Source organism: Electrophorus electricus, chromosome 19, assembly GCF_013358815.1.
Source record: "Electrophorus electricus isolate fEleEle1 chromosome 19, fEleEle1.pri, whole genome shotgun sequence".
NCBI classification, from domain to species: Eukaryota; Metazoa; Chordata; class Actinopteri; order Gymnotiformes; family Gymnotidae; genus Electrophorus; species Electrophorus electricus.
Genome location: NC_049553.1, coordinates 11,635,270 through 11,651,351, shown reverse-complemented (window position 1 = coordinate 11,651,351; position 16,082 = coordinate 11,635,270). Strand labels below are relative to the sequence as shown.

Sequence of the window (16,082 nt, the reverse complement as noted above, 5' to 3'; positions counted from 1 at the left end):
AGGGCCTCAGTATAATAAAAATATAATTAATTTGTTGTTGCTGTTTACATGCTAATATCACCCTGACAGACACTGCTTATAATGAACTCAAGTTTATGGAATTGTAAAATTCATGTTATCCAATTTATATGCAGTTTCTGCTCATATGCACACACACACACACACACACACATATATATATATATATATATATATATATATATATATATATATATATATATATATATATAAAGTTTCATATATCATATTATCCTTCAAATCTTTGATGTTACATTCTTGCATGATACCAACAGTTTTAAAAAACCCAAAAAAAAACCAAACAAAAAAAACCCACGCACACACACCACACATTTCCAGACATTAACTGGTAAAGCAACCTTCACTCACCTAAACAACCAAATTTATCAGATACCTTATATATCCCAACCCAGAAACATGTCCTACTCTGTAATACACACAGTACATTATGTTGAACAAACTACAATCCCAGTCTTAGGGCAAACTTCACAAACGAGAACGCTACAGGAAACGGAAAAAACAGCGGCATTTCCGCGATCAAGTGACCATCTAAAAAGTGCTTGAAGTAGTCTACGCAGTTTATATTCTTTTATTTTGGCAGATGCTACACTAAATGCAAATAACATTAAACTGTAAACTAAATAGACATAGTAACAATGAATAATTTCCACATGGTGTAAACCAACCAAATAGTGTAAATTATTAACACCATTCCAAAATCTGCTCTTTAGAAAATCTATATAGCACATCCTCAGACGAGGCCTGAATAAACTGTGCAACACCAGAACTCATGCTAAATAATGAAACAACCAGTGGTCGAGCCCCACACATAAACCTTAATCCCTCCATAAAGTAATAGGCACAGAAAGAGATCCCAAAGAGTAACTCCAGTGTTCTGTAGGAGCACTTTGCACAGCTAATGAAGGAGCTGTCTGAAACATCCTGGTTCATTGGAAGGCTTATGCATTATATTGATGTTTAAAAATAAATAATAAAAAAATACAGGGTTATACATACACTTATTTAGGAAGTGTATTACGAATACCTAATACTAGGTAGGATGCCCATTTGTTTTCAGAACATCCTTAGTTCGTTCTGGAATGATTTTACAAGGATTTGAAAGCATTCTCTTGAGATTTTGGGCCATAACAAAAGGGGAGAGTTTGATTTGTTATGAATTTTCAGTTCTTGACACTCCCCATTTTTGCCCCTCATTAAATTTACATTCCTGCTTTTGCCTCACAGACATATTTGCATATTTTGTTAGCTACATCACAGAAGGCATCTTGTAACTGATATGTGTTAGATCCAAGCTGCATTACAGCACAGTCTTCTCCTTCAGGATACATGTTAAGATACCCTTTCCAGTTGTCAGGCTCATTACCAGTCCAGTACCTGGATAACAATGGAACATTTAAAAAAAAAAATAACAGGGCCATTTTATAAAAAAAAAAAAAAAAAAGGCAACTTACATTTAACGGCATGTTAACTAAATATGAAATATGTAGCGTGCCATCATAAAGTTGCTATATGGTGAATGTTTCTGAGTGGAGTGTGAAATGGACCCACCACGGTGTCGCACTGAGTTTTGTGCCATCTAACCAGCGCCAGTCTCTCTCCTTTACAGCATCAGTCAGTCCGATCCAGTAGTGCTCAATGCCCAGGCATTGACTTTTTAAGAAATCCTATAATTAAAGATATTCTGTGATTAAATACTGTAAGACACTCCGTCATTTGGCAGTGTATCAGTGGGGTCACCATTTAAATAAAGGCTTTAAACAAAGATATCCTGCTTATACAAAACTAAGATAATTAATTGCTCAGGACGGTTACACACAACGGGAGCATGGACATACAATGGCATAAACTGTTACGCAAACAAGTCAAAAAAGCAAAAAGTGGGATAAACAAACAATTTTAAACAGTCAAAGTGGTCTACATAAGTGACAGTAAAGGGTTAATAGGAACAAGCTTTATAGGAGACATAGTGAGGGATAACTGGGCACAGGCAAAGAGGGAAACATGGGACACCTGTGCAGGGGCGTGGCAAAGAAAAGCAAAGCACTTTGAGAAATGAAAAGATAAACAAAGGGTCACGCAGCGAGTACTAGCATGTGGGAAGGACACTGGTAAGGGGGCGTCATGGTCAGCTGGATTCACTTCCTTTAAGGACAGGAAAGACAGAGTTGGAATTAGAGCAGTCTGACTTCAGACCAGGAATTGAGAGAAGTATTGCTATAGCGGCTTGTTTATCCTGTTACCTCATCATGGCTGATGGGCAAACTCCATAGAATTTAGGAAAGGATTCCTCAAAAGCACTTAACTATCAAACCAGCATTTTAGTTAAGGGAGAGATAGAAAAGCCCGAGTGGACTGAGTTGCAATTCAAATGGGGTAATAGATGAAGTTGTGACAAAACACATTTGTGAGCAAAAGAAAATTCCAGATTTTTACACTGTTTTCCCAATGATGGAACATGGACTCTAGATGAGTGTAAATAGGCTTTGGGGTATGCCCTCAAGCATGATGTTTGAAGAATGCATTTTGTCTGTAAAGCATCCTTGAGTGTGAGAGTCACTATATAAATGTAAGTAATAATAATAATAATAATATTTATTCATTATTAAGTTTTACTGGGAGTCCAAATTCCTACAGCAGGAGAAGAAAATTGCTGGACGAGCCAAGTAAAAGGCTGAACTAACTGAAGAGCAAAAAAAGCATAAAATATCTGCTTCAAATGCATAAAGAACACAGGAAAAACTCACTGAGAAACACAGTGACTGCCTTAAGTTAGGGCAAGGTGTTTCTCATTCAAGCAGTTGACTTCTTAGGACCTAAAATCATTTGGTGGGAAAAGGTGGCAATATCATTAGAATGGACTTTGAGGTCCCTGAATTGTTCAGAGGTAATCGGTGTTAATTGTGTCTGATTTTGCTGAACACCCAAAGTGGTCTGCAGGATAAGGATAACTGGTGTGCTGGACATGGAACAAGTTGTTCTTATAGGTGTCGTCCCTCTGTTACATTTCCAGTAGGAACGAGGCAAGAGGCAGAACGCAAATGCAAGAGGCATTGAATAACGAGTGAGATCAAACACAAAGAGCAAAACAAACAGAAGCAAAGAGAAAACATTGAGGGTAAAATAACACACACTGAAAAAACAAGAGCAACAACAGTACAGCAAGTATAAGAAAGACACAACAGAAACTGGGAGACACAAATACAGGGATTGAATAACCAGGACAATTAGGCACTAAACAGACTCAGGTGAAGATAGGAACAGGGAGAACCAAAACACGGACTGGAATAAAGGAACAGACGAGGGGCGGAGAAAACGAAACCAAGGAGCGGAACAGGGAAGTAAAGGAAAACAGACCCAATAGGGAAACCACGAAAACAGGGACGCCAGGAGGGTGGCCATTCATGACACCCTCCAAATACAAAGCACTTACCAATTCATGGGGAGGCATTACATGGTATCGAGCCTGTTGTAGCACATAGCCGGGCATGTTTCATTCCTTTGTTATGGTCTAGTACATTGATGGCATGCTTTTAATCATTCTTTTAAGACACCCCTCTTGAGAATATTAATTTGACAGTTTTCACCAAGGGGTCAACAACTCATGTTGATGTACAATGCCAGTGTGACTGGGCAGTAACGAACAACCTTGACACACTTGCCTGTGGTGCCTTAGCTCTGCTCAATTCAACTGAATTGATGCTTTTAACTGAAGCATGCCAACTCACTGAGGGTGAAAGGGTTAACATGTACACAGACTCTAGGCATGTTTGGAGTTGCTCGTGATTTTGAATACCTGTGGTGTCACAGAGGCTTCTTGACAGCCATTTGACAGGAGCCCTGATTAGAAATTCTCATGGTACAGGGCAGGTGCTTCTGGAAGCAGCTAAGATACCTAGTGAACTAGTCACTGTGAAAATGAAAGCACACACTAACAGTGATTCAAGTGTGGCATAAGGCAACAGGCTTGCTCACACGGCGGCAAAAAGGTCAAGTTAAGGGCTTCAGGCTTTCCACAGTTTGCATCACTCACTGATACAGAGTGCAGCAAACTTGGCATTTCATGTGTTTATGGGCTACAGTCCAGTTTTCCATGCTGGGACACTTGGACATGGGTTGACTAGTGCAAAAGGAGATCGAAAAGGAATTTGGACAGACACATGCCATATAAGAGCATGCAATAGCTGTACAATGAATCTCAAGGAAAGCAGTTTTTTTATCAGAAAAAAAAGGTAGACTCAGTAAGCCTTTATTTTAAGTCATGTAGGTTAGCATAAATAAATAAATAAAATGTTGAATGATATAGAACATTCACTTAATGCTCGCAATGCATTGATTAATACGGCATAACTGGAGAACAGTAAGGTAGAAAGGTAGAAAAAAACAGGCCACTCTCACAGCCACACAGCCCCAACCTGGACCCTCTGTCACTTATAATATACCCTCACACCCTTTTCCTGGCAACCTTCCTAAGATAGCAAAATTTAGGGAGTTGGTTGTTGATGATGATGATGATGATGATGATGATGATTGTGTTAAGGAGAGAGCGCATTGGTGCACTTTCATATCACTGACTCAATTCTGTCGACTTCCTGTGCCACCTGGTACTTATTGGCTGTGTGATATGGCATGGCCTGAATTACCCTCTAGATTTAATGGTTGATGCTCCCTGGTGTATTTATTTCCTTCTATTTGGTGTACACATAATGTACTAATATCAATTTCATACTCACAAACACTGAGAAAGGCAAACACACCAACTTTAATCATTTACTAACTAGTAATATTATGGATAATTTATATGTTCCAAGCTTTACAAGCTTTCCAATGTTCCACAGACATGGTCCTGATTCAAGAGACAACCCCTTTATTGCTGAATTTCCAACTTTCATGGGTAACTTTCCATCAATCACTGAGCATTATGGCGTTACTTACACTTGGAGTTCATCATACCTGCTCCTCTATACTGGTGATAATCACCAAATCTGCACCCTCAGCAACACAAGCATCACGACTGGCAGTCCAGGTCTTCTTATAAGTAGAGAAGTAGTAACACTTCCCACTGTAGAACTTCCAGCCCTCAGCACAGTGGTTTGCTTTTGCCATCAGAGCTGAAGTAGTACAGATGAGATGCTAATGAGATGAGTTCTAATATACAGTCTGTTACAATACACAAAATTATATCCTGATGTATAACAATCTCTTTTTTTATGTTCAGTTATTCCACATGAGGCATTGAGATGTAAAGATGAGCAATATTAACAATGTTCTATCTAATGCTTTAAAAGAGACAGAAAGCTGAGGATATTGAGGCCAGTCATTTACAATCAAACAGACAACACATTTATAAATAAATAAATAAATAAATAATTGCTTAAATAAAAACTTTAAATAAATACATTTAGTGCAACACCCTACCCAGAACTGCAATTCCTTGTAAAAAATAATGTGACTTGGGTCAAATTAATAAAAGTCAAAATGTTGAATGTGTAAATGAAAGCTACACTACAGTAGAAATTCTTGTATATGCTACATAAGTTATTAAGATGAGCAAATTCAGAGGGAATCTGCTCTGCTACAGTGAAACTGGAGTATTAACCCACCGTACATGGAGCAAGCACTCACTCACTGTCTCTGTATGTGTGGCTCAATCACAGTATTTATATGTGTGGCTCAGTCACAATCTCTTTATGTGTGTCACGATCAGTCCCTTCCCTCTTCCGTGTTCCGTGTTTTCCCTGGCTTGTGTTAAGCTCCGTTCCACAGTTTCGTTTCCTCACCTTGTTTGATTGCTTACACCTGTCCCTCATTTCTAGTTTTGTGAAGCTCATGTATTTAAACCCTGTTGTGTGCCTTGGTTGTGGCTGTTCATTGAATTTTTGAATGTGTTTAGTTCATTGATGATTGTATGTCTATTTGAATCATTTTGTTTGTTTGCTCTCCTAGCCTTAGCCCCAAGTTTTCCCAGGTCTTTTGTTATAGCCTGATTCCCCTATTTGCTTTTGTGTACTCTTGTTTTGTTTACTCATGTATCCCCGTGCTCTCCGTGTTGGGTCTTTGACCCTGGACTACTACAATGATTTTGGATTTGCCCATAATAATCTCGCTCCTCTCCGCACACGCGTCCGCCTCCTTACCGCTCAACGTTACAATGTGTGCCAGTCACAAATGAAGAATACTTTTTCTTCTAATGCAATCATGCCCATGAAGGCCATCATTTATGCTGACATAATATTTATATAGTTTTCTAGTTGAGACTGAAACTATAGAGGTAAATCTATATCTCACTTTGAAGTTCACTGGTCAGATTTTCCTTTTCTGCTTGCAACTGCTCAATACTCCTGTTCATCTCTGGAAAATCAGGAGAACACCAGTATGTTAGTACGCATGACAAGCAAATACTGAAGGCAGCATAACAGGGATAAACAAACAACAATTGTGAAATAAATAAAATAAAAGAATCAATCAATAAATTATTTTCACCCTTCAATACTTAGTAAAACATTGTGTGTGCGCGTGTATCATAGGGCCTCCGCTCATGGATAGTAAATGTGAAAAGAGAAAGAATTAAGTATTCTTACCCTTTTTCTAATAGAAAAAAATGACATTTTATTCATTATTCTATTAAAGTAAGCAGCAATCCTTTCTATAAAAATGCTTTCTTGCTCCCTACTGTTAAGTGTTAAGTTTTGCTTCTTTTGTTTTTCCCATTTAAATAGTTCTTTGTCATAGAGACATAAGGATAAAACTACACAGCATGTCAAGATGCCATATTATTATGACACATAGAACTGGTTGTAATTTCTGTTCATAAATTGCAAAAGTAAACAGAAAATAAACAGACATGATCCAAGAAGTGAATATTGTGCTTGTGTTTTTATGAAAACTTCATCTTACCTGAAAGCTGACTGGTCAGATTGTTGTTATTGTTCAAGAGATCCCTGTTCTCTCTCTCCAGGTGAGTCATGTTCACCCATACTTCTGCAAAAAAAAATTGGAAATTGGAAAGTCATCTGAGATTATGTCACTGTAGGTCATATAAAAAGCCACTGTAGGTTTGACCAATCGAAAATACACTTACTTGACAAAGTATCTTCACTCATTGAACAATTCCACAAGGATTTATTATACTGATGTAGTTTTTCTAAAACCCAGATCAAAAGAAAATTGGACAGTAAAAGTCATTTTAATAATTTGATGTCATGTTGTACATGCTGATGCCTAATAACCAGTTGGATCATTTGTTACTCTGAAGCTCTGTCTAAACTCTCCAGAGCTTCTGTGAAAACAAACTACACTTCCAGGGCTTACAATCCTACACTTTTAATGAGAGAAATGTGAATTGGCTTTGATTGTAGTTCATCTTTGCACTACATCACTCTCAGGGTCTGATTTCTGATACTGATACTGACCTGTGAGACTTCGAGCAAACTCTTCATGTAAAATCTTCCTTGAAATATCTGGGAAGGAGAAAGAATGCATGTAGAGTAGCCACACTAAGAAGTGAAGGAAGAAGCCACAGAGAGTGTTTCCTGAGAACACCATTAATTCATTTACATTTAGGGCATTTAACTGACACTTTTATCAAAAGTGGCTTACATTTATGACTGAATACAACTTGATAAGTTGAGGGTTAAGGACCGTGCTCAGGGGCCCAACAGTGGCAACTTGACCAAATGTGTTGGCATAAGCAAACACATCCAGAAAAAACACCATCATGGCAAAGCTACCTGTCAGTATTTATTCAGCAAATGAAAAAATAAATAGTTTATTAGCAATAGATATTTGATTTGGGACTCACAGAGCACTCCAGTGATTAAGGCCACAGCAAACAGGAGAGCACAGAGAGAAACAAATAGCAGTCTGTCCTTAGACCGTGCTTTGGTCATGACCTTTGTCCTGGCACCATCTGAGGGGTCAGCTGGGTCAACTGGTCCTGGCAGATTAGATGGACTCGGACCAGCTGCCAGAAATATGAGGAATTGCTTCATTATATCATATAATCATATAATGATCATTATATCATATAATGTTTATAATGATCTTAACAGTCATAAAAACATACAATATGTAGGTGTAACCATGTGTAAGTATTTTTTACATTTACATTTACATTTATGGAATTTAGCAGACACTCTTATCCAGAGTGACTTAGAATACATCCTAGCCAGCCCAGTAGATCGGAGTCCAATATACCAATGAACTAGAATACTGTTTAAATACAGGGATCAATGATGATGCCTAGAAGTACAAAATACATAAGCTCTATCTCAGACAACAATAAGTGCAATAAACAAAAGTACTAGAGTTTGTTAGTCAATAAAGGATCAGTCAACATCAGTGCAATAAACAATACCCTACAATAAATAGGGGTTTCAGGTTTCTGTTAGTCAACACAGGAGCAGGGTCAGTGGTCATTTAAATATTCCACAAATAGATGGGTCTTCAGTCTGCAAGGGATTGACAGCAAGCAGAAGTCTGGACAGCAAGCAGAAGTTTGTTCCACCATCTAGGAGCCAGGACACAGAATAGTCCCGATGCTTGACTTCTATGGGACTTGATGCATTGTATTTCAAGCTGAGCCATACTTGAGGTTCTGGCAGGTCCATTTTTGATGCAGGCAACTACTGGAAGACAATGAAGGGAGTGCAATAAAGGAGTGACGTGTGAACTTCGGAAGATTGAAAACCAGCCATGCTGCTGCATTCTGGAAAGGTTGTAGAGGTCTGAAGACCAGCAAGTAGTGAGTTACAGTAGTCTGGCTTTGAGATTACAAGAGAATGTATAAGTACCTGGGCATCTTCCTGCAAGAGAAAGGCCTGAATCCTTTGTAGGTTACAATGGAGAAATCTGCAAATCCAGGTCAGATTTGAAACATGATTTGAAAATGACAACTGGTTGTCTAAAGTTATGCTCAGGCTTATAAGAGCTTCAAATGAGCTGGGAGTTCCTGGGTTGTACAGAGCTCGGTTTTACTGGGGTTGAGCTTCAAGTGGTGGGCTGTCATCCATAACACAATGTCAATCAAGCATGCTGAGATACAGCTGGAGGCCTGCGTGTCAGAGTCTGCAAAGAAAGAAATAATTGGGTGTCATCAGCATAGCAGTGGTAGGAGAATCCATGAGAAGATATTACATCACCAAGAGAATGAGTATACAAAGAGAAGAGGGTATAATACTGAGCCCTGGAGGACACTGGATGAGAGTCTACATGGATTGGATGTGGATCCTTTTCATGCTACCTAATAGGACCGTCCCTCCAGATAGGACTGAAACCATTTCCATGCAGAGCCAATCACACCAAGGCTGGAGAGAACAGATAGGAGAATGTTATGATTTACTGTGTAAAAGGCTGCCAAAAGGTCCAGAAGAATCAAGACAGATAACAGTTTGGCAGCTTTAACAGAATAAAGTTTCTCCATCACTGCTATGAGGGCTGTTGAATGTGCTGGCTTGTAGCCAGACTGTTTGGGATCTTGCAACTAGTTGTGGGAGAGGAATAGACATAATTGATTGCAAACCTCTTGTTCAAGGGTTTTTGAGAGAAAAGAGAGAAGTGATACTGGTCTTTAATTGGTTATGTTGGACCTGTCGAGTGTGTCTATCTTGAAGATTGTTACCACCCTGGTGGTTTTGAATGCAGTTGGTACATATCCAGAGGAAAAGGAGTTGTTGATTATGACAGAGATGAAAGGAAGCATATCTCTTGAGATTGTCTGGAACAGAGTGGAAGGAATGGGATGCAGCAGACATGACTTTGCAAATGTTACTTCCAGTGAGAACTTGGAGAGGAGAGACTGGAGAGACTTGTTTTTTCTAATTTATTTTTTTGCATGGCCCTGTGTTTAGAATAGGCTGAAAATGTATTAACCAGGGAAGTGGAAGGAACGGGATCCAGCTGACATGTAGTTGGATTGCTGGAAGTCAGGAGTTGATGAATTTTGTCTAAGGAAAGATTAGAAAAAGAAGCCAGAGAGTTGGATGCAGGGGAATGAACACTGTTTGGAAGAGTGAGAACAGAGGAAAAGGGCTGGCAGATTGCTGCAACCTTCTCCTCAAAAGAAGATGATAAAATCCTCAGGAGTAAGAGATGAGGAAGGCTTCATTTGATCTGACATAAACATGTGATTTGTGATATCCAAAGCTTCATTTTGCAAACAGAACAGGTTCAACAGGTACACTATAAAAGACAGATGTGACCTGTTCTAGATGTGACCAGGAAAGTTTTTTTATGTATCCATACACTGAAACAGTATTATCTTGTGTTGTCAGATGCCTGTTTTAACAACTAACATTTTGTGATGTAGTTCAGAAACCACTGTCATTTAGGTACAACAGTTGCACTTCATATTATTCACCACTAGATTTGCAGTTTATTGGAAAACTGCGTACCAAACTCTTTTTGATACAGCTTTGAGAAAATATTCATTGTTTCAAAAAGATTCATTCCACCAACTTTTTGGTCATTCTTTTTTAATTTCAGGAACAGAAATTAAAAACAGAAAGGTGAATGGATATTTGATTCTTGCTTTACATGAGAAATTGGCAAGCAATCAATCAATAAATATTGTCATAAATAGTAAATACAAAATGGAAAACTAATTTGTGTTTTTGTTTCTCCTATGTAAAACTGTAAACAAAATAACAAGAAAACACAAAAATACAAGTTGTAACAGGGTGTCACTGATGGGGTGTGGATCAATAGGTCAAGTTGTAGCAGAGTGTTGCTGATGTGGTGTGGAACACCAGGTCAAGTTGTAGCAAGGTGTCACTGATGTAGTGTGGATCAACAGGTCAAGACCAAGCCAAGGCCAAGTTGTCTTTAACTTTTACTGCTAGCATGGTATGACATGGTGAGAAAATTATTTTCTTCCAAAGCAATATCTGTGATGATGTTGAATGGTTATGAAAAATCAAAAAGTGTTTCTTCAAGGACTGTTAGGGCAGTGGTAGCTCAGTGGCTAAGGTGCTTGACTGCATGACAATCCTGCATTTTGGCATATTTTTTTGTCACACCTCATGTCAAGGCATTCAGCACCCATAATTTAATTAAAGTCCTGCAGCAAAGTTGTTGAACTTTACCTTTCCTCTAATATCAGTGCAGACTGGCAGGATTGCCTACAGAGCATTGATATCAGACTGGTTCTTTTTTATTTGGTTACCTACTGATACAAGTTGTGGACGCTACCTGCAGACAACCCCAAAAGGATGCATATATCCACAGCTCAGGACGGCATATTGGAAATGTCGCTAAAACAGGATGAACTTATTTACAGGTCATTATTTAAGAAACAATGCACAATATACAAAGAAAAACAAAGAAATATGTTACGGCAAAATTCTAACCAGGCTACAAAGCAACAGTCATATGCAAGGGTTAGGGGTAAAAATAAGAGATGAGATTGGACACTGGTGGCTTTTTTTTCTTCCACTTTTGACTTTCAGTAGGCTAATGGATACACAGAGAAAGATAAAGGACAGAGAGACAGTCAAAGAGAGAGATCGAGAGAGAGAGACCAACCCTAAACACAGAGGCTAGCTGCGGAAAGAGACAATGCTGTCAAGTGAAAGTAGAACTGAGCATTTTAAAGGCTCTGGGGAAACAACTTCCTCGAGGCATCGGTTGTTTGTTACTTGAAAAAAGAGTGAGCTCTCTGTCTATCCTGCCTCCTATGTCCTACCAATTACAAAAACAATAATTGTTACTAAGGACTGTACATAACTGGTGATCATTACAGATTAAATAAGTTTGTTCTGATAAGAACTAAGACCAATTAAGTGTGAGAAGTGTGAAACGAACTGGCTTTGTCATCCACTAGACCTGTGATTATTGCTTGTGGTAGGGTATTGCTTGCCAGGTGCAAGACATTTTGACACTGTTCAAGCAATGAGTTAAGAATGCCTTATTTACAAATCTTATCCACTATGGTAAATGATTTGTACTGATACCTGATTAAACTGCTTATTTTTTCCTTCCAGTTTTTAACTCTGTGAACTGAATGAAGACAAAATCTAAATCAGAAGATCAATGAGATCAATCACTGTGTCAACTCTGAACTAAAATCAGGCCTTCTCCAGCTGCTACGCCAGGAGGAGCGCGACAGGGAAGAGACGTAAGGGTTGGCACTCGTTTTACCTGTTCTAAGATTTAACTGTTTTGCACATGGGCCCACCATTATTAAAGTGTGGTAGCTCACCCAGTAGACTGTTTGTGTCATCACCTATCTGACCTGGGCTTGAGCCCCATTGCAAGAGAGCTGTGTGAATCACTGTGTGCCCAGCTGTGCCAGATCACTTTTGAAAGTCATGGAACACTCGTAGGACTACAGCTATAACAACATGTGTTGTGTATACAAAGATTAAAATACTTATCTTGGGCAATCTGCTACTGAACATTTAATAGTTATGTCAACTTAACAATAAAATGGTATTTATTTCACAGGAAAAGGGATACCAGACCTCTTGGCAGATCCCAGGTGTCCAAAACTAAATTTCTCAAATTTATGCACCAGACCTTTTTCAGCAGCAGCTAAGATCCAAGGGAATGACTATCTTTTCATATACAGCATTTAGCGGACATGTTCATCCAAAGTGACTTATAATTATGACAGAATACAGTTTCAGCAATTGAGGGTGAAGGGCCTTGCATAGGGGCTCAACGGTGGTAACTTGGCAGTGATGGGGCTTGAACTGTTGGATACCTTAACCACTAAACTACCATTACCCTTCACCACTGAACGGGACAAACTTTAGCAGGAGAATGCTACAGAAATCCTCTGATATTAATGATTATCTTTTCAGACCAGTAAACGATGACAGTTCCATTTAAAGAGGAAGGCCTCTTTAATCTAGCTCTTGCATACAAAACAGAAAATGAATAAAAACCTATATTTGGGGGAAACAACTTAAATAGAGCAAGAATGAATGGCAATATGCCTATTTTGGTTCACAAGTGAATTTTTTGGGGGGGTGGATTATTTCTGTGTGAAAAAGAGATATCAAAACTAAAAAATACTCTGTTAGACCAGTAACAGGAAGTATTCGTTTCTTAATGCAATTCTGGAATGACTTGCATCCTTCATTGCTTCTGCAGCATTGTGAAAACAATGGTTCCTCAGTGAGTTCTAAAAAGTTAATTACAAAATAAGGAGGAAGGTCATATGAACGTAAATCGTGTCTGGTAGCACATGTCATTGCGCTAATACATTTCATATATATATAATTATCCAGCAACTGTAATGGCGCACACACACACACACACACACAGACATCACTTTCCCCATTCTCAATCCCCTGATTGCTTAAAACTTAAAACTCGGCTTCAAGTCTTCTTGGGAATGATCCTACAAGCTTGGCATGCATACCTGTTGAAGGATTGTCTTGTTCTTCTGGGCAGAATCATTCAGGTTCAGGCAGGTTGGATGGGGAGTTTGCTACAACTTCAGAAATGCTATATTGGGTTCAGGTCTAGACACTCTAGGACATTCACAGAGTTTTCCTGAAGCCATGTTTTCTTGGCAGTATTCTGTAAGTCATTGCTTTGTTAAAACACAAATTTTCACCTGACTTTGACATCTTGGGCATTCCACCATTTTCCCCTCTATTCTGACTAGTCTCCCAGTCCCTTTAACCAGAAGACATCAGCACAGCAGGATACCGCCACCAATGATTGTAGGAATGGTATTAAAGAGTTGATGCTCAGTGCCTGGTTTCCTCCATATACACCACTGAGAATTGTGGCCAAATAGCTCAATCTTTCAGATCAAAGGATCTTCCTTCTCAGGGTCTGAGAGTTGTTCAAGTACTTTTTGGTAAGCTCCAAGTGGGCTCTAATGTCTTTTAGTAATGTTTTCGTCCAGCCACTCCACAATAAGGCCCTAATTGATAGTCCTGGACTGAAGGTTGTCTTTCTTTAAGGGTCTCACATCTCTGCAAAGAAATTCTTAATCTCTTATAATGACCAGTATAAATGACCAATGCTCTTCAGCCTCCATTACTTAGTTAGACAGGTGTATGCCTTTTGTAATTATGTCCAATCAGTTCTTTTAGGAACAGGTGGACTCTACTGGTCCAGGTGAGATCCGAGTGATATCTGGCTCTTTGTTTTCCTATATATTTAAAGTGTTTTTAAAAAATTATTATTCCTGATATTTTGGATTGAGTGAGAGCTAAGACTTCTAATGAACTCAGTTTTATTATACTAAATAAAACTAGATAAATGTATAAAAACCTGTTGGAAGTAAGATACATTTTTGTAGATATTTTAGTAAATATTTAATTACTTCAACACCTCATCAGTGGTCACTTTCTCACTATAAGTACTGTTCTGACTAGATATTTTTGGGGCAGACCACTCTGAACCCAGCAGTGTCAGTGATCCACAGTTAAACCAGTGCCACAGTTGTTTTGACAATGATCCACCCAAATAATAGCAGTGATCCTGTGGACAGAAACTGACCAGTATTGAATAAGCGGGAGGATGGCTGACAAGTTATTTGAGACAACAGATGGGTAACAGTCTGTAATTGAACACTAATAAAATGCATCTAAAAATGATGTGCCTAGTAAACCAGTGAGTGAGTCTAGGTACTAGGTACAAAGTAGGTGTTACTGAGTGTATCCAAGCACATGGAAGTACATCTGAACTTTAACTGATGATAAGCACAGACCTCTAAATTCTAACCATAAAAAAAGAAAACAACTGGGCTGAAACTAACTAGCTATATGTGGGAACAGTCATTACAAACTCACCTGGACTAGAAAATGCCAGGGTGGAGTACACGACTTCCTCATTAGCAGCAGCGGCTAGTAAATATGAAAAAGTTTTGCATTGATTCCTAGATTCATTCTTAAATCACAGCATAACAACAGACAAGCCTGATGTTTCTGAATTTAGTATATACAGCAGAAGAACAAAAACATGCACAGAGGTAGTTCTCAACACTGTAAGTAGGAATCAAAACTTAAAGTTTTTGCAATGTAGTTCTCTTTGATTTCCTTGATTCTGTTCAAGGTTTGTGAAGGAACAAGGGTGTGGGGTTGAAATGCATTTCACATACATATTTATATAACAAGCATGAAGAAATATTCAAAACATCCTGGAAGCTTTTTATGCAGAACCTCACACATCAACTGACTACCAGCTATATTGTTTGGTATTCAACTAATCAGAACAGTTTTGAAAAGTAGTAGATATCAGCAATATTTTCCTATGAATTACTTCCATATAATTAAATAGGTTAGTTCTTTCCAATATAAACTGATAATGCATTAAAGAATAAGTAAGCATATTTTATTCTTTATTTTTGTATGCTGCATATATATTTTTTACTTTATCTGCATTTTTTTAAAGAAAAAGGCACTCACCCTTTGGAGGCTCAGCATCTCTGGCCTCATTTGTGTTATTCTTCTTAAACACTACACTGGAGTAAATGGTTTCCATTGAGGCCCAGTATATATGAGCTACTGTTTAAACAGACAAATTGTACTGTACGGAAAGCATAACAGCATAGGCTGAAGTCTCTCTCTCTCAAACTCTCTGAAGGAGAATTGGTCAACCCTTATCAAAAACCCCTGAAGTGACTTGATTTCACTTGTATGCACATACAAATTTGTTCCTTGGTTTCCTTTTTTTTGTAATACATCACCCAAGTTCCTCTTTTATGAGCTGAAAACAACTGTAACAGTGGATATTACTACATTGCAAAGAGATGCATCACACAACTCACCATTAGTGATGGTAGAATCTTTTGCAATGTTCTGGGCTTCTAGAAGTCCTAGTCTGGGTTCAATCAATGTCGCTGTGCATGACACCCATCTGGCACAAGCATGTCTACCCAGGGGGATGGAGAAGTGAATTCCTGTGGTGAAGCAGGGATGAGCCATAGAAGGAGGCATCAGGGGGTGATGGGAGGTGCCAAAGCAGCTGAGACAGGAATGTTGAAATACTAAAGTGTGTAAATTAGGGATCGATACTGTGCAAGGATGGAATCCAGCAGATTTAGCTATGGGAACACAGCTAAAAGGATAGAGCCAGAAGAAAAGACA

At 38.6% G+C, this 16,082-nt stretch overlaps 1 protein-coding gene across 1 annotated transcript; it reads right to left on the bottom strand.

Annotated features, from left to right (window-relative positions):
• Positions 1–263: 263 nt before the first annotated feature.
• On the bottom strand, positions 264–15,579 carry LOC113568265 (C-type lectin domain family 12 member B-like). Its single transcript, XM_035519913.1, has 10 exons — positions 15,402–15,579; positions 14,787–14,840; positions 7,838–7,999; positions 7,449–7,496; positions 7,118–7,180; positions 6,934–7,017; positions 6,325–6,387; positions 4,990–5,147; positions 1,588–1,703; positions 264–1,413 (listed from the first exon to the last, which is right to left on the bottom strand). The coding sequence occupies exons 1-10, from the start codon at positions 15,475–15,477 to the stop codon at positions 1,239–1,241; spliced, it is 999 nt and encodes a 332-aa protein (XP_035375806.1). The 5' UTR covers positions 15,478–15,579; the 3' UTR covers positions 264–1,238.
• Between the last annotated feature and the right edge of the window lie 503 nt (positions 15,580–16,082).